At 42.3% G+C, this 23577-nt stretch overlaps 2 protein-coding genes across 2 annotated transcripts in view; both read left to right on the plus strand.

Annotated features, from left to right (window-relative positions):
• The window catches only part of rac1b (Rac family small GTPase 1b), a 140623-nt gene that overhangs the window by 22898 nt on the left and 94148 nt on the right, over positions 1 to 23577 (plus strand). The window lies entirely within an intron of this gene.
• Positions 1 to 23577, plus strand: part of LOC139573255 (protein kinase C alpha type-like) — a 46484-nt gene that overhangs the window by 16521 nt on the left and 6386 nt on the right. The window contains exons 8-11 of the mRNA XM_071396509.1: positions 8586 to 8724; positions 9953 to 10033; positions 17531 to 17638; positions 22271 to 22411. Of these exons, the coding sequence (XP_071252610.1) occupies positions 8586 to 8724; positions 9953 to 10033; positions 17531 to 17638; positions 22271 to 22411 (469 nt within the window). The remainder of the gene's footprint in view (positions 1 to 8585; positions 8725 to 9952; positions 10034 to 17530; positions 17639 to 22270; positions 22412 to 23577) is intronic.

Here is a 23577-nt window from a genome sequence, read left to right on the forward strand (position 1 = left end):
AGAGGGAACAGGTACAAAAGTATCTATATCCACAGTAAAACGAGTCCTATATCAACATAACCTGAAAGGCCGCTCAGCAAGGAAGAAGCCACTGCTCCAAAAACGCCATAAAAAAGGCAGACTACGGTTTGCAACTGCACATGGGGACAAAGATCGTACTTTTTGGAGGAATGTCCTCTGGTCTGATAAAATAAAAATAAAATGGAATGTCTGCCTTTGGCCATAATGACCATCATTATGTTTGGAGGAAAAAGGGGGAGGCTTGCAAGCCGAATAACACCATCCCAACCGTGAAGCACGGGGGTGGCAGCATCATGTTGTGGGGGTGCTTTGCTGCAGGAGGGACTGGTGCACTTCACAAAATAGATGGCATCATGAGGAAGGAAAAGTATGTGGACATATTGAAGCAACATCACAAGACATCAGTCAGGAAGTTAAAGCTTGGTCGCAAATGGGTCTTCCAAATGGACAATGACCCCAAGTATACTTCCAAAGTTGTGGCAAAATGGCTTCAGGACAACAAAGGCAAGGTATTGGAGTGGCCATCACAAAGCCCTGACCTCAAATTCTATAGAATATTTGTGGGCAGAACTGAAAAGCATGTGTGAGCAAGGAGGCTTACAAACCTGACTCAGTTACACCAGCTCTGCCAGAATTCACCCAACTAATTGTGGGAACGTTGTGGAAGGCTACCCGAAACGTTTGACCCAAGTTAAACAATTTGAAGGCAATGCTACCAAATACTAATTGAGTGTATGTAGACTTCTGACCCACTGGGAATGTGATGAAAGAAATAAGAGCTGAAAAAAATCATTCTCTCTACTATTATTCTGACATTTCACATTCTTAAAATAAGTGGTGATCCTAACTGGCCTATAACAGGAAGTTTTTACTAGGATTAAATGTCAGGAGTGTGAAAATTTCAATGTTTTTGGCTAAGGTGTATGTAAACTTCCGACTTCAACTGTACATAGATACTGTACATGGAGAATACTGTAGGCTACAGGGAAAGAGTTAGAGAATGGAGACAAAAGCAATAGTAAGAGAGAATTAGTTATGAAGAAAGGAAAGACAGAGATGTAAATGGGGAGGAATATAGAGGTAGAGATATGGAATGAGTGAGGTTGAAAGAGAGAGAGAGAGAAATATCTGTTTTATCTCTATCATTGTGGTTCTGTCAGTACTCAATGTGTTGCTGTGACGTCTGAATGCCCAGAGGACTGCAGCATTCATCTCACATTAATCACCTGACTCCTTGAAAAAGAAAACGACAAGAGAAAGAAAGAGTGGAACGAGAGAGGCTGAGGTCAACATGTCCTCTATGAGGACTCCAACTGAAAAGTAATTTCCATTCAACTCATTCCTCCATCGCTCCAGCTCTCCGTTTAGTGTTCTGACGCTCCAACAACAGATAGTGGTAGATTAACTAAAACACAGGGCTAAAACACAGTGATATAAAACACAGGGCTAAAACACAGTGATATAAAACACAGGGCTAAAACACAGTGATATAAAACACAGGGCAAAAACACAGTGATATAAAACACAGGGCTAAAGGACAGTGATATAAAACACAGGGCTAAAACACAGTGATATAAAACACAGGGCTAAAGGACAGTGATATAAAACACAGGGCTAAAACACAGTGATATAAAATACAGGGCTAAAACACAGTGATATAAAACACAGGGCTAAAACACAGTGATATAAAATACAGGGCTAAAACACAGTGATATAAAATACAGGGCTAAAACACAGTGATATAAAACACAGGGCTAAGACACAGTGATATAAAACACAGGGCTAAAACACAGTGATATAAAACACAGGGCTAAAACACAGTGATATAAAACACAGGGCTAAAACACAGTGATATAAAACACAGGGCTAAAGGACAGCGATATAAAACACAGGGCTAAAGGACAGTGATATAAAACACAGGGCTAAAACACAGTGATATAAAACACAGGGCTAAAACACAGTGATATAAAATACAGGGCTAAAACACAGTGATATAAAACACAGGGCTAAAGGACAGCGATATAAAACACAGGGCTAAAGGACAGCGATATAAAACACAGGGCTAAAGGACAGCGATATAAAACACAGGGCTAAAGGACAGTGATATAAAACACAGTGATATAAAACACAGGGCTAAAACACAGTGATATAAAACACAGGGCTAAAACACAGTGATATAAAACACAGGGCTAAAACACAGTGATATAAAACACAGGGCTAAAGGACAGTGATATAAAACACAGGGCTAAAACACAGTGATATAAAACACAGGGCTAAAGGACAGTGATATAAAACACAGGGCTAAAACACAGTGATATAAAATACAGGGCTAAAGGACAGCGATATAAAACACAGGGTTAAAGGACAGTGATATAAAACACAGGGCTAAAACACAGTGATATAAAACACAGGGCTAAAACACAGTGATATAAAACACAGGGCTAAAACACAGTGATATAAAACACAGGGCTAAAACACAGTGATATAAAACACAGGGCTAAAGGACAGTGATATAAAACACAGTGATATAAAACACAGTGATATAAAACACAGGGCTAAAACACAGTGATATAAAACACAGGGCTAAAACACAGTGATATAAAACACAGGGCTACAGGACAGTGATATAAAACACAGGGCTAAAGGACAGTGATATAAAACACAGGGCTAAAACACAGTGATATAAAACACAGGGCTAAAGGACAGCGATATAAAACACAGGGCTAAAACACAGTGATATAAAACACAGGGCTAAAGGACAGCGATATAAAACACAGGGCTAAAACACAGTGATATAAAACACAGGGCTAAAACACAGTGATATAAAACACAGGGCTAAAACACAGTGATATAAAACACAGGTCTAAAGGACAGTGATATAAAATACAGGACTAAAGGACAGTGATATAAAACACAGGGTTAAAGGACAGTGATATAAAACACAGGTCTAAAGGACAGTGATATAAAACACAGGACTAAAACACAGTGATATAAAACACAGGGCTAAAGGACAGTGATATAAAACACAGGGCTAAAACACAGTGATATAAAACACAGGTCTAAAGGACAGTGATATAAAATACAGGACTAAAGGACAGTGATATAAAACACAGGGTTAAAGGACAGTGATATAAAACACAGGGCTATAGTACAGTGATATAAAACACAGGGCTAAAATACAGTGATATAAAACACAGGGCTAAAGGACAGTGATATAAAACACAGGTCTAAAGGACAGCGATATAAAACACAGGGCTATAGTACAGTGATATAAAACACAGGGCTAAAACACAGTGATATAAAACACAGGGCTAAAACACAGTGATATAAAACACAGGGCTAAAGGACAGTGATATAAAACACAGTGATATAAAACACAGTGATATAAAACACAGGGCTAAAACACAGTGATATAAAACACAGGGCTAAAACACAGTGATATAAAACACAGGGCTACAGGACAGTGATATAAAACACAGGGCTAAAGGACAGTGATATAAAACACAGGGCTAAAACACAGTGATATAAAACACAGGGCTAAAGGACAGCGATATAAAACACAGGGCTAAAACACAGTGATATAAAACACAGGGCTAAAGGACAGCGATATAAAACACAGGGCTAAAACACAGTGATATAAAACACAGGGCTAAAACACAGTGATATAAAACACAGGGCTAAAACACAGTGATATAAAACACAGGTCTAAAGGACAGTGATATAAAATACAGGACTAAAGGACAGTGATATAAAACACAGGGTTAAAGGACAGTGATATAAAACACAGGTCTAAAGGACAGTGATATAAAACACAGGACTAAAACACAGTGATATAAAACACAGGGCTAAAACACAGTGATATAAAACACAGGGCTAAAACACAGTGATATAAAACACAGGTCTAAAGGACAGTGATATAAAATACAGGACTAAAGGACAGTGATATAAAACACAGGGTTAAAGGACAGTGATATAAAACACAGGGCTATAGTACAGTGATATAAAACACAGGGCTAAAATACAGTGATATAAAACACAGGGCTAAAGGACAGTGATATAAAACACAGGTCTAAAGGACAGCGATATAAAACACAGGGCTATAGTACAGTGATATAAAACACAGGGCTAAAGGACAGTGATATAAAACACAGGGTTAAAGGACAGTGATATAAAACACAGGGATAAAGGACAGTGATATAAAACACAGGGCTTAAACACAGTGATATAAGACACAGGGCTAAAGGACAGTTATATAAAACACAGGGCTAAAGGACAGTGATATAAAACACAGGGCTAAAGGACAGTGATATAAAACACAGGACTAAAGGACAATGATATAAGACACAGGACTAAAGGACAGTGATATAAAACACAGGGCTAAAGGACAGTGATATAAAAAACAGGACTAAAGGACAGTGATATAAGACACAGGACTAAAGGACAGTGATATAAAACACAGGACTAAAGGACAGTGATATAAAACACAGGACTAAAGGACTACTATAAAACACAGTGATATAAAACACAGGGCTAAAGGACAGTTATATAAAACACAGTGCTAAAGGACAGTGATATAAAACATAGGGCTAAAGGACAGTGATATAAAACACAGTGCTAAAGGACAGTGATATAAAACACAGGGCTAAAGGACAGTGATATAAAACACAGGACTAAAGGACTACTATAAAACACAGTGATATAAAACACAGGGCTAAAGGACAGTTATATAAAACACAGTGCTAAAGGACAGTGATATAAAACATAGGGCTTAAACACAGTGATATAAGACACGGGACTAAAGGACTACTTTAAAACGCAGAGCGAATGCAAATGAACAGGCAAAGGAGCAGAAAGACGCTAGAAAGGAAGGTAGATTGAAGGAATGGTAAAAAGAAAAGTGGAGGCGGGCTGCTGTAGGAGCACAGCTGATTAGAGGCCAAAGAATGATTGTCTGTTGTAGTGTTTTAGTGTGTTGAATGCGTGTTGAGGACAGAAAAACAGGATAATTTAAGGCAAAAATATTGATGTTTTTCAAACGTTTTCAGCCTCCCTCTGATCTTCTGCCTCCTTCAGAAAGAACCAACAGTAATAATTCAGTCAACAACACGCCAGCTCCCTAATCAAATGACAGCTGACATACAACTAAACTCTCAAACGCCTTCCTTCCACAAAAAGAAAGAAAGGAGGACCAAGGCACTCTTCATATAATTAATTAAAATGCCTTTATTAGTATGGCATGTTCAATAGAAACAAAGTTGTTAAAAACCGACGCGTTTCGGCTGCATGGCCTTCGTCAGGGAGTACAGAAAAAAGAGAATACAATGTCCTCTTTTGAAAGGCTTTTCCAATTAGCCCTAATTAGAAGAGGGAGTGGTTACCAAATTGGACACACCTAGTAAGCAATAATATACACATGAAAAGGTGAAATACTGTAGCTATGTTATCATGAGCATACAACTCCAAGCTAGAAGCATCAGAACACCCAGAGAGGCAGTTCCAACCCTAACCATGACTGGGAGAAGTGTCCAGAACAAGAAAGCAATATATTCCACAGTACTCCAGACCACAGCAAAACATGAACAACAGTCCAAACATAGCTAGAGGGCAATTGAGCAAAATGTCCACTAGATGACAGCAAATGGACCCATCACGACCCTACAGGAAGGGTGAGAAATCCATATCTTCATTTAAACCAGGGTACTTAGTGGCCTGTAGTTTGTAAATCCAAAAACTTTCCCTTTGGTTTAACTGTTTAAGACGGTCCCCTTTTCTAATAGAGGCCGGAACATGATCAATACCCATAGCTTGTAGGGAGGCAGGGTTACCATGGTGTAAGGACTTGTAGTGCCTTGCCATGGGGTAGTCTTCATTGCCTACCCGTATGGCGTACTTGTGTTCCGCCAAGCGATCTTGAAGGCGTCTCTTTGTCCGTCCAATGTAGAACACCTTGCACTGTGGACATTCCAGTCTATAGATGACATGAGTGGTTTTGCAGTTAATAAAATGCTTGAGGTAATACTCCATTTTAGAAGCTGTGTCAACAAAATACTTTTTCTGTGCAATATTACTGCAATGGTTGCACTGGTAACATTTAAAAGAGCCCTTGGGTTTGTGGTCAAGCCAAGTTTTTTGAGAGTCACCCGGAAGATAACTGTGGACTAATTTGTCATTTAGGGTAGGACATCTCTTAAAGCTTATGACTGGTGGTTCAGGAAAGACTTGGCGTAGTAGCGTATCACTTTGGATGATTCCCCAATTATTTTTAATGATTCTTTTAATGTTCTCTGCTTCAGTGCTGTATTTTGTAACAAAATACACTCTCTCTGATGTATCACGAGGCACTCCTCTTCGTAACAAGTTCTCTCTGTCAAGTAATCCAGCCCTTATACCTGCATCTTTCAGGACCTGAACGCTGTAGCCCCGATCCAAAAAGCGATTCTCCAATTCAGCAGATTTGACACTGTAGTCTGTTTCCTGATCGCAAATTCTACGTACTCTTTGGAATTGGCCATATGGAATATTCTCTTTTAGCCTTTTGGGGTGAAAGCTGTCTGCCCTCAGAATGGTATTCCCATCTGTAGGCTTCCTAAAGATTGATGTGTGCAAACAACCTTTGTCATTTTTACTAATATCGAGGTCCAAAAAATGAATGTTATCCTTGCTGTATTCCATAGTTAGTTTGATGTTAGGGTTAATGCTGTTAAGGTATTGGTGGAAGGAAATAAGTTCATCTTCTGAGCCGGACCAAAACAGGCAAACATCATCAATATAGCGTCCCCACCATATAATCCGGTCAAAGAAATGGTTATTAGAAGGATCCAAAATGAAGTCATTTTCCCATTTACCCAAGTACAAACCAGCGTAGGAAGGGCTGTAGCAAGCTCCCATGGCACATCCTTTGACCTGTTTGAAAATACGGTCCTGGAAGATAAAGATGTTATGATTAAGAGTCCATTCAGTCAGTGATACAATGAATTCTGTAGGAGGCATCTCAGTTTCAGGCCGGGTACTCAAGAAATGGTGCATCGCTGCCAAACCTTGTTGATGCTCAATGGTGGTGTATAGAGACTCCACATCCATGGTGACTAAAAAGGAAGCTGTACCTATATTCTTCAATTCCTTAATATTGTTCAACACATCTGTGGTATCTTGAAGATAGGCTGGAAGTGACAACAGAAAAGGCTTAATAAAGTAATCAATGTACTTAGAGATGGGTTCTGTCAGACTTTCATTACCACTAATGACTGGTCTGCCTGGGGGGTTTTCAAGATTTTTGTGGATTTTTGGAAGAAGGTAAAAAGAAGCCATACGCGGACTGCCATTGAAAAGAAATTTGAACTCATTGTCTGAAATGTAACCATTTTCCTTAGCTTCTGTGAGGATCCCTTTCAATTCAGTTTTTAGGTCCTCTGTAGGGTTGAAGGTAAGAGATTGGTAGAATTCGTCATTGTCTAATTGACGGTAGGCTTCTGTCACATATTTGTCTTTACACCACACTACTGTAGCACCACCTTTGTCAGCTTTTTTAATTACAATCCGTTCATTTTTGGACAATGATTCAACTGCATCCCTCTGTCTTAGAAAGATTACGTCGTGTTTTGTTGGAATCAATTTTACCCTTAAACAGATTCTCCACATCAAAATTAACTTTCTTGGCAAATGTATTTAGTGTGGCATTCTGGACTATGGGACAAAAAGTGGACTTGGGCTTAAAAGGTGTTTTTGAGGGAACAGAAACTGCCTGACCTGAGACACTGGCGTCTGTAGTTGGAGAGATGTTTTGCTTGTACCAGGCCTTCAGATGTAGATTCCTGTAGAAACGAAATAGGTCAATCTTTGTATTAAATTCATTAGTTGAATATGTGGGGGCAAAGGACAGTCCTTTAGACAAGACCCTTATGCAATCATCAGAAAGGGGTTCTCCAGAAATGTTGATCACAGCCTTGTTCTGGTCCTGCTCCGTGTGGTTGGATAGTCTTGAATTCTTCCTCCCCCTCCGTGTTGGCCTCTTCCGCGTCCTCTCCCTCTCTTGTTGAGGAACCTGCGTGGCTCCTCTTCCTGATCTAAAAAATCTAGGGAGGAGTTGGCCTCTGAGCGTCTGGGGTGATCCTCATCGTCACTGCTTGTAAAGTTGAAAGAAACAGATCTAGGCTTCCTTCTCTGCAGATGTGATTCTGAATTCTTGCGTGTTGGTCTTCTCCAGGCAAAGACCTTGCCATCTCTATAATCTACTTCAACTCTTCTAAATTTTCTTAGCTTGTCTTGGTTCAATGTCAGAGTGAATGTGTCTACTTTCTCTTTCAAGATCTCATCACATTGTGCTTTGTTAGAAATATCACTGTGTTCTGAAATTTTCCTTTTTAATTCTTCAATTTCTGTTTGGACTACTTGTCTGTCCTTCCTTCCACACCTCAACGCTAATCCCCCTTTCTCTCTCTTTCACTCTCACTCCCTCTCTCTCTCCAACTCTCTGGCTTCCTCTCCCCCTCTCTCTCTCTCCCTCTCTCTGTTTATGTCTCTCTTGCTCTTTATCTCTCTCCCTTTCTTTGATCCCTCTATCACAGGGACCTCAAATTGGACAACGTGATGCTGGACTCTGAGGGCCACATTAAGATAGCAGACTTTGGCATGTGTAAGGAGAACATGTATGAAGGCATGGTCACACGCACCTTCTGTGGTACCCCCGACTATATCGCCCCAGAGGTGAGGACCACGGGGGTGGGGGGCTGAGGGGAGAGACTGATGGGGAGAGACTGATGGGGAGAGACTGAGGGGGAGAGACTGAGGGGGAGAGACTGAGGGGGAGAGACTGAGGGGGAGAGACTGAGGGGGAGAGACTGAGGGGGAGAGACTGAGGGGGAGAGACTGAGGGGGAGAGACTGAGTGAGAGAGACTGAGTGAGAGAGACTGAGTGAGAGAGACTGAGTGAGAGAGACTGAGTGAGAGAGACTGAGTGAGAGAGACTGAAGGTAGAGAGAGTGGGAGAGACTGAAGGTAGAGACAGAGTGGGAGAGACTGAGGGGGACAGGAGGGAAGAAATTAAGGGGTAGGGGTGAGGATGCCGAGGGCCAGAGATAAGGGGTCATGAACGGAGACATTCCAGAGAGGCTGTATCACTTCACTGTACCGTTTACACCTTCTGTATCCTGTGCATGTGACAAATAAACGTGGATTTTATTTGATGTAGTGTATGTTTACTACATGGCCTCACATGTGAATCCTAGACAAAGACGAGCAGGGCTAACGGACCGAATCGGGGCGGTCAATCACATATGTGACATAGTACACAATTTCTGGCGACCACTTTTGGCTCGAGAGTTCTACTTTCAGAACTACTGGCTAAAAAGTATACAAAAATACTGGATAATCTCTTTAATGGAGATGTACAACAGTAGACCCTGTGTGTGTGTGTGTGTGTGTGTGTGTGTGTGTGTGTGTGTGTGTGTGTGTGTGTGTGTGTGTGTGTGTGTGTGTGTGTGTGTGTGTGTGTGTGTGTGTGTGTGTGTTTGTGTGTGCTTGTTTATGCATCCGAGTGAGCATGTGTGTGTGCGAGCGCAAGAGCTTCTGTGTGTTTCTGTACAATGTGTGTGGGTGGACATGTGGACTGGTAAATTGGATGGTAGGAAAATAGTCCTTTGTTATGGCAGATATACATAGCCCACTGTAATAATGGTGGGTGGTGTGGTGGAAGTTTTGAAGAGAATAATCCTATGTGCTGCTACTGCTGTTAACGTAGCTCAGAGCAGAGTAACTGTCCTTGACTGAAATTGCAGGCAGAGCAAACCTGGGTAAATATGAAATTCACATGTGTTGCAGTGGTTCCCACATGCTGGTCCCACAATGGAATAGTGGGTGTGTTTGGGTTGGGCCTCCAGCAGTATATTATTAATGTAATGTGGCTCTTTCACCTTTCTCTCCTCTCTCCTGACAGATCATTGCATATCAGCCCTATGGGAAATCAGTGGACTGGTGGGCTTATGGGGTTCTCCTCTACGAGATGCTAGCGGGACAGGTACGTGCAGTAGTATATTTGTCAGATGGAAGTCTATTGTTCAATAGATCAAATGTGGCCTCATGTTATGTCCATAGTCCAAATTTCACAACATTTGTTGTGTGGATCCTGCTAGCCTGTATGTATGGATGCTGCTAGCCTCTATGTATGGCTCCTGCTAGCCTATATGTATGGCTCCTGCTAGCCTATATGTATGGCTCCTGCTAGCCTATATGTGTGGATCCTACTAGCCTATATATATGGATCCTGCTAGCCTATATGTATGGGTCCTGCTAGCTTATATGTATGGCTCCTACTAGCCTATATTTATGTGTCCTGCTAGCCTATATGTATGGCTCCTGCTAACCTATATGTATGGATCCTACTAGCCTATATGTGTGGATCCTACCAGCCTATATGTATGGGTCCTACTAGCCTATATGTATGGATCCTACTAGCCTATATGTATGGCTCCTGCTAGCCTATATGTGTGGATCCTACTAGCCTATATGTGTGGATCCTATTAGCCTATATGTGTGGATCCTACTAGCCTATATGTATGGATCCTACTAGCCTATATGTGTGGATCCTACTAGCCTATATGTATGGATCCTACTAGCCTATATGTATGGCTCCTACCAGCCTATATGTATGGATCCTACTAGCCTATCTGTGTGGATCCTACTAGCCTATATGTATGGATCCTACTAGCCTATATGTATGGCTCCTACCAGCCTATATGTATGGATCCTACTGGCCTATATGTATGGATCCTATTAGCCTATATGTGTGGATCCTACTAGCCTATATGTATGGATCCTACTAGCCTATCTGTGTGGATCCTACTAGCCTATATGTATGGATCCTACTAGCCTATATGTATGGCTCCTACCAGCCTATATGTATGGATCCTACTGGCCTATATGTATGGATCCTATTAGCCTATATGTGTGGATCCTGCTAGCCTATATGTATGGATCCTACTAGCCTATACAGTATGTATGGATCCTACTAGCCTATATGTGTGGATCCTACCAGCCTATATGTATGGGTCCTACTAGCCTATATGTATGGATCCTACTAGCCTATATGTGTGGCTCCTGCTAGCCTATATGTGTGGATCCTACTAGCCTATATGTGTGGATCCTATTAGCCTATATGTGTGGATCCTACTAGCCTATATGTATGGATCCTACTAGCCTATATGTGTGGATCCTACTAGCCTATATGTGTGGATCCTACTAGCCTATATGTATGGCTCCTACCAGCCTATATGTATGGATCCTATTAGCCTATCTGTGTGGATCCTACTAGCCTATATGTATGGATCCTACTAGCCTATATGTATGGCTCCTACCAGCCTATATGTATGGATCCTACTGGCCTATATGTATGGATCCTATTAGCCTATATGTGTGGATCCTACTAGCCTATATGTATGGATCCTACCAACCTATATGTGTGGGTCCTACTAGCCTATATGTGTGGATCCTACTAGCCTATATGTATGGATCCTACTAGCCTATATGTATGGATCCTACTAGCCTATATGTGTGGATCCTACTAGCCTATATGTATGGGTCCTATTAGCCTATATGTATGGATCCTACCAGCCTATATGTATGGATCCTGCTAGCCTCTATGTATGGGTCCTACTAGCCTATATGTGTGGATCCTACTAGCCTATATGTATGGATCCTACCAGCCTATATGTATGGGTCCTACTAGCCTATATGTGTGGATCCTACTAGCCTATATGTGTGGATCCTACTAGCCTATATGTATGGATCCTACCAACCTATATGTATGGGTCCTAATAGCCTATATGTGTGGATCCTACTAGCCTATATGTATGGATCCTACCAGCCTATATGTATGGGTCCTACTAGCCTATATGTATGGATCCTACTAGCCTATATGTATGGATCCTACTAGCCTATATGTGTGGATCCTACTAGCCTATATGTATGGATCCTACCAGCCTATATGTATGGGTCCTACTAGCCTATATGTGTGGATCCTACTAGCCTATATGTATGGATCCTACTAGCCTATATGTATGGATCCTACCAGCCTATATGTATGGATCCTACCAGCCTATATGTATGGATCCTACTAGCCTATATGTGTGGATCCTACTAGCCTATATGTATGGATCCTACCAGCCTATATGTATGGGTCCTACTAGCCTATATGTGTGGATCCTACTAGCCTATATGTATGGATCCTACTAGCCTATATGTATGGGTCCTACTAGCCTATATGTGTGGATCCTACTAGCCTATATGTGTGGATCCTACTTGCCTATATGTATGGATCCTACTAGCCTATATGTATGGGTCCTACTAGCCTATATGTGTGGATCCTACTAGCCTATATGTATGGATCCTACTAGCCTATATGTATGGATCCTACCAGCCTATATGTATGGGTCCTACTAGCCTATATGTATGGATCCTACCAGCCTATATGTATGGGTCCTACTAGCCTATATGTATAGGTCATGCTGGTCTATATGTATGGGGATATCTGCACGCCTGAATCCCAAAGGAATAGGAAAGATTGGCACCATAACACTGAGTCTGTAGCAGGAGTTCCCCGTATTGCACCTCATATGACACCGTTTCTTTAGAGACATGCAGTACATTGGTGTCCTTGATTGGTGTCCTTGATGAATACCTGTGGATGCCATTTACTGACAATATGGTGTATTTAACTCATCTAAAACTTAAACTACCCCATCCTGACCAGACCAGCCACCTCTGAGTCACACACACACACACACACACACACACACACACAAACACACACACACACACTCTCACTCTCACAGGACAGTTTGTTAAAGTCTCTCCTAATGGTTTACAGGACTCTTAAGGCCCATTATTCTGTTAATTCAAGATGAGATGATTACCACACACACACACACACACACACACACACACACACACACACACACACACACACACACACACACACACACACACACACACACACACACACACACACACACACACACACACACACTCTCACTCTCACAGGACAGTTTGTTAAAGTCTCTCCTAATGGTTTACAGGACTCTTAAGGCCCATTATTCTGTTAATTCAAGATGAGATGATTACCACACACACACACACACACACACACACACACACACACACACACACACACACACACACACACACACACAATCAGAGTCATTACCACTCACAAACTACACACACATACACACAACCGCACACACAATCAGTAGTCATTACCGAACACTTCTGAAAACTCCACTTTGTTACCACTTCAGTTGCCTGGCAATGGAAATGGTGTAGTGCTTTGATACACCTCTTGTCTGCTGAGTGGAGGTCATCTTGACATCTGTAATTTCCCTCTGTTAAATCTAACACAAGACAATACCCTTAATCAGAACCGAGAACTGAGCCCTTCAACTCAACCGAAGGGGTGAAATGGTCAATCTCACCCATGTACTATGAACACTGCGGTTTCTCCGACATGGTTAGGTCATCCGTGTATTGATGTCGGTCCTGATTATGGTCTTAGGTAGCTCAGTTGGTAAGATTGTGGAGCATGCAACACCAGCGTCATTGGTTCAATTCTGGCTGGGGACATTAATAATAACATGTATTCACTGTAAGTTCCATCCAGCAAGCCTGGAAAAGAGCGTCTGCTAAATGAACAAATGTAACCCATAGTCATACATAGAGACTTGAAGCAACCCTTTGAAATCCATAGACTCAGTCTGCCAGGTGTGATACCATACAGTATGTCTCCTGTTGGAATTGAACCCACATCCTTGGCGTTGTTTAAAAAATATATATATTTCACCTTTATTTAACCAGGTAGGCTAGTTGAGAACAAGTTGTCATTTACAACTGCGACCTGGCCAAGATAAAGAAAAGCAGTGCGACACAAACAACAACACAGAGTTACACATGGAATAAACAAACAGTCAATAACACAATAGAAAAAAAGTCTATATACAGTGTGTGCAAATGAGGTAAGATAAGGGAGGTAAGGCAATAAACAGGCCATAGTGGCAAAATAATTACAATTTAGCAATTAAACACTGGAGTGATAGATGTGCAGAAGATGAATGTGCAAGTAGAGATACTGGGGTGCAAAGGAGAAGAAAAAAAATAACAGTATGGGGATGAGGTAGTTGGATGGGCTATTTACAGATGGGCTATGTACAGGTGCAGTGATCTGTGAGCTGCTCTGACAGCTGGTGCTTAAAGCTAGTGAGGGAGGTAAGAGTCTCCAGCTTTAGTGATTTTTGCAGTTCGTTCCAGTCATTGGCAGCAGAGGACTGGAAGGAGAGGCGGCCAAAGGAAGAATTGGCTTTGGGGGTGACCAGCTGGAGCGCGTGCTATGGGTGGGTGCTGCTATGGTGACCAGTGAGCTGAGATAAGACGGGGCTTTACCTAGCAGAGACTTGTAGATGACCTGGAGCCAGTGGGTTTGGTGACGAATATGAAGCGAGGGCCAGCCAACGAGAGCGTACAAGTCGCAGTGGTGGGTCGAATATGGGGCTTTGGTGACAAAACGGATGGCACTGTGATAGACTGCATCCAATTTGTTGAGTAGAGTGTTGGAGGCTATTTTGTAAATGACATCGCCGAAGTCGAGGATCGGTGGATGGTCAGTTTTACGAGGGTATGTTTGGCAGCATGAGTGAAGGATGCTTTGTTGCGAAATAGGAAGCCGATTATAGATTTAATTTTGGATTGGAGATGTTTAATGTGAGTCTGGAAGGAGAGTTTACAGTCTAACCAGACACCTAGGAATTTGTAGTTGTCCACATATTCTAAGTCAAAACCATCCAGAGTGGTGATGCTGGACGGGCGGGCAGGTGCAGGCAGCAATCAGTTGAAGCGCATGCATTTAGTTTTACTTGCATTTAAAAGTAGTTGGAGGCCACGGAAGGAGAGCTGTATGACATTGAAGCTCGTCTTGAGGTTAGTTAAACACAGTGTCCAATGAAGGGCCAGAGGTATACAGAATGGTATCGTCTGCGTAGAGGTGGATCAAAGAATCACCAGCAGCAAGAGCGACATCATTGATTTATACAGAGAAAAGAGTCGGCCCGAGAATTGAACCCTGTGGCACCCCCATAGAGACTTCCAGAGGTCCGGACAACAGGCCCTCCGATTTGACACACTGAACTCTATCAGAGAAGTAGTTGGTGAACCAGGCGAGGCAATCATTTGGGAAACCAAGGCTGTTGAGTCTGCCAATAAGAATGTTGTGATTGACAGAGTCGAAAGCCTTGGCCAGGTCGATGAATACGTCTGCACAGTAATGCCTCTTATCGATGGCGGTTATGATATCGTTTAGGACTTTGAGCATTTGTGCACCCATGACCAGCTCTGAAACCAGATTGCATAGCGGAGAAGGTACTTGGTTAACTTGTCTTTCGAAGACCTTAGAAAGGCAGGGTAGAATAGATATAGGTCTGTAGCAGTTTGGGTCTAGAGTGTCTCCCCCTTTGAAGAGGGGGATGACCGCGGCAGCCTTCCAATCTATGGGAATCTCAGACGATACGAAAGAGAGGTTGAACAGGCTAGTAATAGGGGTTGCAACAATTTCGGCAGATAGTTTAAGAAAGAGAGTGTCCAGATTGTCTAGCCCGGCTGATTTGTAGGGGTCCAGATTTTCCAGCTCTTTCAGTACATCAGCTGTCTGGATTTGGGTGAAGGAGAAGTGGGGGAGGCTTGGGCGAGTTTCTGTGGGGGGTGGAGGGCTGTTGATTGGGGTAGCCAGGTGGAAAGCATGGCCAGCCGTAGAATAATGCTTATTGAAATTCTCAATTATAGTGGATTTATCGGTGGTGACAGTGTTTCCTAGCCTCAGTGCAGTGGGCAGCTGGGAGGAGGTGCTCTTATTCTCCATGGACTTTACAGTGTCCCAGAAGGTTTTTGAGTTTGTGCTACAGGATGCAAATATCTGCTTGAAAAAGCTAGCCTTAGCTTTCCTAATTGCCTGTGTATATTTGTTCCTAACTTCCCTGAAAAGTTGCATATCACGGGGGCTGTTTGATGCTAATGCAGAACGCCACAGGATGTTTTTGTGCTTGTCAAGGGCAGTCAGGTCTGGAGAGAACCAAGAGCTATATCTCTTCCTGGTTCAACATTTTTTGAATGGGGCATGCTTATTTAAGATGGGGAGGAAGGCACTTTTAAAGAATAACCAGGCATCCTCTACTGACGGGATGAGGTCAATCTCCTTCCAGGATACCCGGGCCAGGTCGATTAGAAAGGCCTGCTCGCTGAAGTGTTTTAGGGAGCGTTTGACAGTGATGAGGGGTGGTAGTTTGACCACAGACCCATTGCGGATGCAGGCAATGAGGCAGTGATTGCTGAGATCTTGGTTGAAAACAGCAGAGGTGTATTTGGAGGGCAAGTTGGTTAGGATGATATCTATGAGGGCGCCCGTGTTTACGGATTTGGGGTTGTATCTGGTGGGTTCATTGATCATTTTTGTGAGATTGAGGGAACCAGCTTAGATTGTAGGATGGCCGGGGTGTTAAGCATGTCACAGTTTAGGTCACCTAGCAGCACTAGCTCTGAAGATAGATGGGGGGCAATCAATTCACATATGGTGTCCATGGCACAGCTGGGGGCAGAGGGTGGTCTATAGCAAGGGGCAACGGTAAGAGACTTATTTCTGGAAAGGTGGATTTTTACAAGTAGCAGCTCAAATTGTTTGGGTACAGACCTGGATAGTAAGACAGAACTCTGCAGGCTATCTCTGCAGGAGATTGCATCACCGCCTCCTTTGGCAGTTCTATCTTGTCGGGAAATGATATAGTTACAGATGGAAATTTCAGGGGTTTTGGTGGTCTTCCTAAGCCAGGATTCAGACACGGCTAGGACATCCGGGTTGGCAGAGTCTGCTAAAGGCATTGTTGTCACAGTAGCACTCAATAACAGGGCAAAGCATGTCATTGCATTCTGATGGGACAATCTGAACAGATCAGTAGAGAACTATGGCTGGCATCTATTGCCAATATGAACCCACTGTACACCAATGACTTCTATGACAGATGAAAGACTACACAGAGGAACATTAAAGGAACTCACACACACACAGAGAAATTAGATCCACAGGTTGGTTCTGAGTGGCTGATGGGTTTTCAGGGCTCAGTTCCCACCTGTCCTCTGTTTTATTCCACCTCAGAGTGGTGGCTAGTCCGGTCCCTCTTTGTATCGTGCACACAAAGCTGTGGTATCACGCTGTTTAAGATCACAAAGACAAGGGGATTGACAGAAGACATGATTGGTCACATTTATTTGGCTATTTGTCCTTTTTAAAGATATACTGTAAGTATACCATAAGCACTGCATGTAAAGTAAACTTATTTTCACTTATCTTATCCACTATAACCATGTTGCTACAAATGTGGAACTTCAGTAAGCAAATTGCAGTAACATATGGACCCTCACTCGTGTGTACATTTTGGTTGTCAACTGTATCAATGAATAGCGTGTGTATGTTGTTTCCCTGAAGCCGCCGTTCGATGGAGAGGATGAAGATGAGTTGTTCCAGTCCATCATGGAGCACAACGTGTCCTACCCCAAGTCCATGTCTAAGGAGGCTGTCGTCATCTGCAAGGGAGTAAGTAGCTGGGAGATATGGATTGTATCTCTCCTACAGTAACACACTGGGAGATATGGATTGTATCTCTCCTACAGTAACACACTGGGAGATATGGGTTGTATCTCTCCTACAGTAACACACTGGGAGATATGGGTTGTATCTCTCCTACAGTAACACACTGGGAGATATGGGTTGTATCTCTCCTACAGTAACACACTGGGAGATATGGGTTGTATCTCTCCTACAGTAACACACTGGGAGATATGGGTTGTATCTCTCCTACAGTAACACACTGGGAGATATGGGTTGTATCTCTCCTACAGTAACTCACTGGGAGATATGGGTTGTATCTCTCCTACAGTAACTCACTGGGAGATATGGGGTTGTATCTCTCCTACAGTAACACACTGGGAGATATGGGGTTGTATCTCTCCTACAGTAACACACTGGGAGATATGGGGTTGTATGTCTCCTACAGTAACTCACTGGGAGATATGGGTTTTATCTCTCCTACAGTAACTCACTGGGAGATATGGGTTTTATCTCTCCTACAGTAACTCACTGGGAGATATGGGTTTTATCTCTCCTACAGTAACTCACTGGGAGATATGGGGTTGTATCTCTCCTACAGTAACTCACTGGGAGATATGGGGTTGTATCTCTCCTACAGTAACTCACTGGGAGATATGGATTGTATCTCTCCTACAGTAACTCACTGGGAGATATGGGGTTGTATCTCTCCTACAGTAACTCACTGGGAGATATGGGGTTGTATCTCTCCTACAGTAACTCACTGGGAGATATGGGGTTGTATCTCTCCTACAGTAACTCACTGGGAGATATGGGGTTGTATCTCTCCTACAGTAACTCACTGGGAGATATGGGGTTGTATCTCTCCTACAGTAACTCACTGGGAGATATGGGGTTGTATCTCTCCTACAGTAACTCACTGGGAGATATGGGGTTGTATCTCTCCTACAGTAACTCACTGGGAGATATGGGGTTGTATGTCTCCTACAGTAACTCACTGGGAGATATGGGTTTTATCTCTCCTACAGTAACTCACTGGGAGATATGGGTTTTATCTCTCCTACAGTAACTCACTGGGAGATATGGGGTTGTATCTCTCCTACAGTAACTCACTGGGAGATATGGATTGTATCTCTCCTACAGTAACTCACTGGGAGATATGGGGTTTTATCTCTCCTACAGTAACTCACTGGGAGATATGGGGTTGTATCTCTCCTACAGTAACTCACTGGGAGATATGGGGTTGTATCTCTCCTACAGTAACTCACTGGGAGATATGGGGTTGTATCTCTCCTACAGTAACTCACTGGGAGATATGGGGTTGTATATCTCCTACAGTAACACACTGGGAGATATGGGGTTGTATCTCTCCTACAGTAACTCACTGGGAGATATGGGGTTGTATCTCTCCTACAGTAACTCACTGGGAGATATGGGTTTTATCTCTCCTACAGTAACACACTGGGAGATATGGGGTTGTATGTCTCCTACAGTAACTCACTGGGAGATATGGGTTTTATCTCTCCTACAGTAACTCACTGGGAGATATGGGTTTTATCTCTCCTACAGTAACACACTGGGAGATATGGGGTTGTATCTCTCCTACAGTAACTCACTGGGAGATATGGGTTGCATCTCTCCTACAGTAACTCACTGGGAGATATGGGTTGTATCTCTCCTATAGTAACTCACTGGGAGATATGGGTTGTATCTCTCCTACAGTAACTCACTGGGAGATATGTGTTGTATCTCTCCTACAGTAACTCACTGGGAGATATGGGGTTGTATCTCTCCTACAGTAACTCACTGGGAGATATGGGTTGTATCTCTCCTACAGTAACTCACTGGGAGATATGGGTTGTATCTCTCCTACAGTAACTCACTGGGAGATATGGGTTGTATCTCTCCTACAGTAACTCACTGGGAGATATGGGGTTGTATCTCTCCTACAGTAACTCACTGGGAGATATGGATTGTATCTCTCCTACAGTAACTCACTGGGAGATATGGGGTTGTATCTCTCCTACAGTAACTCACTGGGAGATATGGATTGTATCTCTCCTACAGTAACTCACTGGGAGATATGGGGTTGTATCTCTCCTACAGTAACTCACTGGGAGATATGGGTTTTATCTCTCCTACAGTAACACACTGGGAGATATGGGGTTGTATGTCTCCTACAGTAACTCACTGGGAGATATGGGTTTTATCTCTCCTACAGTAACTCACTGGGAGATATGGGTTTTATCTCTCCTACAGTAACACACTGGGAGATATGGGGTTGTATGTCTCCTACAGTAACTCACTGGGAGATATGGGTTTTATCTCTCCTACAGTAACTCACTGGGAGATATGGGTTTTATCTCTCCTACGGTAACACACTGGGAGATATGGGTTGTATCTCTCCTACAGTAACTCACTGGGAGATATGTGTTGTATCTCTCCTACAGTAACTCACTGGGAGATATGGATTGTATCTCTCCTACAGTAACTCACTGGGAGATATGGGGTTGTATCTCTCCTACAGTAACTCACTGGGAGATATGGGGTTGTATCTCTCCTACAGTAATTCACTGGGAGATATGGATTGTATCTCTCCTACAGTAACTCACTGGGAGATATGGGTTGTATCTCTCCTACAGTAACTCACTGGGAGATATGGGTTGTATCTCTCCTACAGTAACTCACTGGGAGATATGGGGTCGTCATTTTAAATGGGCATCGATGACACAATGCTTGTGAGGCAACACATATATATTTGTGACACCACACAACGGTGACAATGTGATTTGGAACTGGATGGTGTGCTCCAACTGAAAAACAGAATGATAAACAATACGTAGGGCTGGGTGCTGTCCAGTAGGCTTTTATTTCAACTTGAAATCGACAACATGGACACAACTCGCAATAATTGGTTTTATTCCCTAACAGTCACAAGGATGCTTATCATATGACTATATTCCATTGAGTTGAAGCAAAGATTCTGAACTATTTAAAACTGAGTCCTGTTCTAATCTAATGAGCATCTGATTCTCTCTAGGGGTCTACTTCAGGGATGGGCAACTTGGATAGGGGTGGGGGCCACAAAAAATCTGAACTCATCATGATCACGGATCTGCATAACCACATCCATAAACCACTCATGCAGTCAGAGCCGGCCCCAGCCTTTTGGGACCCTACGTGAAATTTTTTTGCCACCCCCAACAAAGTTTTGCCATGGAACGTAGAGAAAAGTTTTGCCATGGAACGTAGAGAAAAGTTTTGCCATGCCAGTTTTTTTCTTGTCATGTCAGTCACCGACAGTCACTCAATTAGCCATGTCAGCACTTGTGAGGTGTCTGTTTCTCAAACTAGACACTCTAATGTACTTGTCCTCTTGCTCAGTTGCACCAGGGCTTCCCTCTCCACTTTCTATTCTGGTTAGAGGCATTTTGCGCTGTTCTGTGAAGGGAGTAGTACACAGCGTTGTACGAGATCTTCAGTTTCTTGGCAATTTCTCAGATGGAATAACTTTCATTTCTCAGAACAAGAATAGACTGACGAGTTTCAGAAGAAAGTGCTTTGTTTCTGGGCATTTTGAGCCTGTAATCGAATCCACAAATGCTGATGCTCCAGATACTCAACTAGTCTTAAGAAGTTTTATTGCTTGTTTAATTAGTACAACAGTTTTCAGCTGTGCTAACATAATTGCAAAAGGGGTTTCTAATGATCAATTAGCCTTTTAAAATGATAAACTTGCATTAGCTAACACAACGTGCCATTGGAACACAGATGGTTGCTGATAATGGGCCTCTGTATGCCTATGTAGATATTCCATAGAAAAATCTGCCGTTTCCAACTACATTAGCCATTTACAACATTAACAATGTCTACACTGTATTTCTGATCAATTTGATGTTATTTTAATGGACAAAAATGTGTTTTTCTTTCAAAAACAAGGACATTTCTAAGAGTCCCCAAACTTTTGAACGGTAGTGTACAATTGAAATTTGAAATTTGCAGCAATTTACACACAGAAGAGATTCAATTTAGATATTCTGGTGGGAAGATCAAGTCTTTTAATAATGTTTTTGGTTCAGTTACTTAGGGATGATGTCACCCGCTGTCCATGCTCCTGAACATATACAGTAATTCATCATCTGATGCTATTGTCGTCGTGACAACAGAGGCATGTCTCCTCGACCCTTCTCTCCTCCAACCTTTACATCTATATGATCTATGAAATCATTATTAAATGAGACAATTTGGAGTTTAATAAAATAGGCGCTAAATACATATTATCGATAACCATCATTTGCAATTTCCTCCCCTTTCTATTTTTAGGCTGGATTCTGAATAATGAAAATATGGATAAAAAATAAGGTTATTAAGAAAGGCTATTGGAAAGGGAAATATAGAGTGGCTTTAAGAGTTGAAGGGAAGCTACACAATAGACCACCAGTAATAAAGAACTGCTGTTGTCAAGGCTATACAATTGTAGCTTCTATAATGGGTTAATGCTCAGTTATGGGCTTCTCTCTCTCTTTCTCTCTCTATCTCTCTCTTTCTCTCTTTCTCTCTCTCTCTCACTCCCTCCCTCTCTCTCCCTCCCCCCATCACTTTACTTCCCCCACCCTCCAGTTCATGACCAAGCACCCGTCAAAGCGTCTGGGCTGTGGTCTGGAGGGCGAGAGGGATATCCGGGAGCAGGCCTTCTTCAGACGGATCGACTGGGTCCGCCTCGCCAACAGAGAGATCCAACCGCCATTCAAGCCTAAAACGGTGTGTATGTGTGCGTGCGTGTGTGAGTTACCCAGCTAGTAGGGTCATTCCAGAAGTTATTGGAAGTCTATGATCAGATGAAAGAGACCCTTTTATCCACATGCACAGACTGCTATCATAACAAGTCTCTTTAAAAGGGAAATCTTCAGTTCAAACAATAACAAAGCGTCACGCCGCCACTGATAGCTACAGTAAGTGATGGGGCTGGAGAAATGTATCCACTCTCAAATTCATAGACAAAGCTATGGATAGAAAGACTGACCATCCATCATATCAAAATTCCAGTTTTAACCATGTTTTCAGTGTTTGTTTACAATGATTTTGTTTATAAACAAAGGAGTTAAACAAGCTTATATTTTGAGTTCTGATGGAGTAAAAACATTTAACTAAGCTCTTGAGGGTTTCATAAGTTATATTCCTCTAGAATCAATGGGGAAATATCATGAAATTAAAAGTCAAAAAGTGGATGTAGCAAACACGTATTGGCACGTTAACCTTTTAATGCAGTGGGCTAAATCACGGTCACACGGAATGTTTCTTGGTAGTCTTAAATAAATCTACTTTGAAAGAAAAGTATACACCTCCCACACATGGTTATGGTCTTAAAAAGAAGATGACACCTGTACCATGTCAGATATGGAGTTGAAATGTATTACATTTTTTGTTTAAATCCCAATATTACACTTTATATACATCACAGGAGCCTGAAATATAACAAAACCGTTTGACATAGAAATACAAAATTTTCTGCATTTAAAAAAAATATATGTCTCTAAAAAATATGAATGACATTCCACCCATGAGTCCACTAGAGGGCGATTTGGTCATTTGACTGCAGGAAAGGGCTGGAGAGCACCACTCACCACTGATGCACAACATCACAGCCACACACTTCAGGTGCACTATCACTCATAAGGTTTGTATCATATTTCTAAAGAGTTGTAAAACTATTTTTAAAAGTTTTAGAGAGTCTGTTTCCATAACTAAATTGGCCACTGTAGAAATGTAGGCATCACTTAGTGTGTGTGTGTGTGTTCGTCTGTGTGTTCGTGCGTATGTTCGTGCCTGTGTGTGTCTCTCTGATTCATCTCCTACCCTGTGTGGTTCTGAGAGCCTGCAGCCATGTGTCACTGTGGGAGGTTAAAAGACTGCTAGAGCACAGCTGC

This window comes from Salvelinus alpinus, chromosome 1, assembly GCF_045679555.1.
Source record: "Salvelinus alpinus chromosome 1, SLU_Salpinus.1, whole genome shotgun sequence".
Taxonomy (NCBI): Eukaryota; Metazoa; Chordata; class Actinopteri; order Salmoniformes; family Salmonidae; genus Salvelinus; species Salvelinus alpinus.